The sequence below is a fragment of the Mizuhopecten yessoensis genome, unplaced genomic scaffold, assembly GCF_002113885.1.
Source record: "Mizuhopecten yessoensis strain PY_sf001 unplaced genomic scaffold, ASM211388v2 scaffold3997, whole genome shotgun sequence".
Taxonomy (NCBI): domain Eukaryota; kingdom Metazoa; phylum Mollusca; class Bivalvia; order Pectinida; family Pectinidae; genus Mizuhopecten; species Mizuhopecten yessoensis.
This window is the reverse complement of record NW_018405324.1, coordinates 16,637-17,740: the sequence shown is the minus strand read 5'-3', so window position 1 is coordinate 17,740 and position 1,104 is coordinate 16,637. Positions and strand designations below refer to the sequence as shown.

The 1,104-nt window shown below is 41.5% G+C and overlaps 1 protein-coding gene across 1 annotated transcript in view; it reads left to right on the top strand.

Moving 5' to 3' along the window:
- The window catches only part of LOC110448308 (axonemal dynein light chain domain-containing protein 1-like), a gene marked incomplete at its 3' end in the record, with an annotated part of 31,040 nt that overhangs the window by 15,458 nt on the left and 14,478 nt on the right, over positions 1-1,104 (top strand). The window contains exon 11 of the mRNA XM_021494478.1: positions 405-497. Coding sequence (XP_021350153.1) covers positions 405-497 — 93 coding nt within the window. The remainder of the gene's footprint in view (positions 1-404; positions 498-1,104) is intronic.

The window sequence follows — 1,104 nt, the reverse complement described above, 5'->3', positions numbered from 1 at the left end:
TCATCGGTGGCCATTTTCACTGTTGTCATTTGGTTCTGAAAATGTCACGTCACGAGCATCACGGAGAAGGCCCCGCCTACCAATGTTTTCATTGGTTGAAATCTTATAAGCTCAACCTACAAATATTCATGAGGGAGTAGTCCTCTTTCTGGCAGGGAGTAGTCCTTTTTTGCAGGGAGTAGTCCTAATTTGGGGAGGGAGTAGCTTTCGGATGGAGATATTTTAGTGATTTAAGGGAAATAGCAGATTTTATCGTATTGTTTTTATATAGGGAAAACTCAGTAGAGGTATAATAATAATCTCTACTGTATGTCCCAACCCGAGATTCTGTGTCCAGTGTACGAGTTATGAGATGACGGGGATGTTGGGGTAAACTGCTAACTATAGTGTGTAATGTGTTGTAGTTTACATGAGGAAGTGATGGCCCAAAGAGCCCTGGATCGCAGACTGACCGAGGAATTGATGAGGTTCAAGTCTACCATCAGTATTCTGACCAGGTAAGACCACATATTTCAATAGTCAAAATGAAACTCCTTTCCTTCATTGCTTGTAGGTCAGTGAGTATATATATGGGATTACTGTATAAAACCTAGATGCATATTTGCCAATAAAACTTAAGTCTATACAGGGTGCATGCTCTTTGGTGTCCTCTACATTTTCTTTTTAGGTCACCTGAGACAAAGTCTCAAGTGACCTATTGCGATCGCCTTTTGTCCAGCGTCGTCCGTCGTCCATTGTGCGTCCGTAAACAATTTACATTTTCAACTTCTTCTCCAAAACTCCTGAACCAATTTCAATGAAATTTTGCAGAAACCTTCCATGGCCAAAGGTTAACAAAACTGGTGGCCGGTTTGGTCCCCAGCCCCCATGGGCCTGAGGGGCGGGGCCAAAAAGGGTAAAATTGACTAAAATTTCAAAAATCTTCTTCTAAAGACCCAGATATGGTAGAATCAAATACTCTTCATAGATGGAAGGGTCTTAAGGTGCTTTACCAAAATTGTGAATTTCATGACCCTGGGGTCTCACGTATCCCCCTGGGGAGGGGGTAAACTTTACTATAGTTTATATAGGGAAATCACATTTTGGACCAACATTTGTTTAATT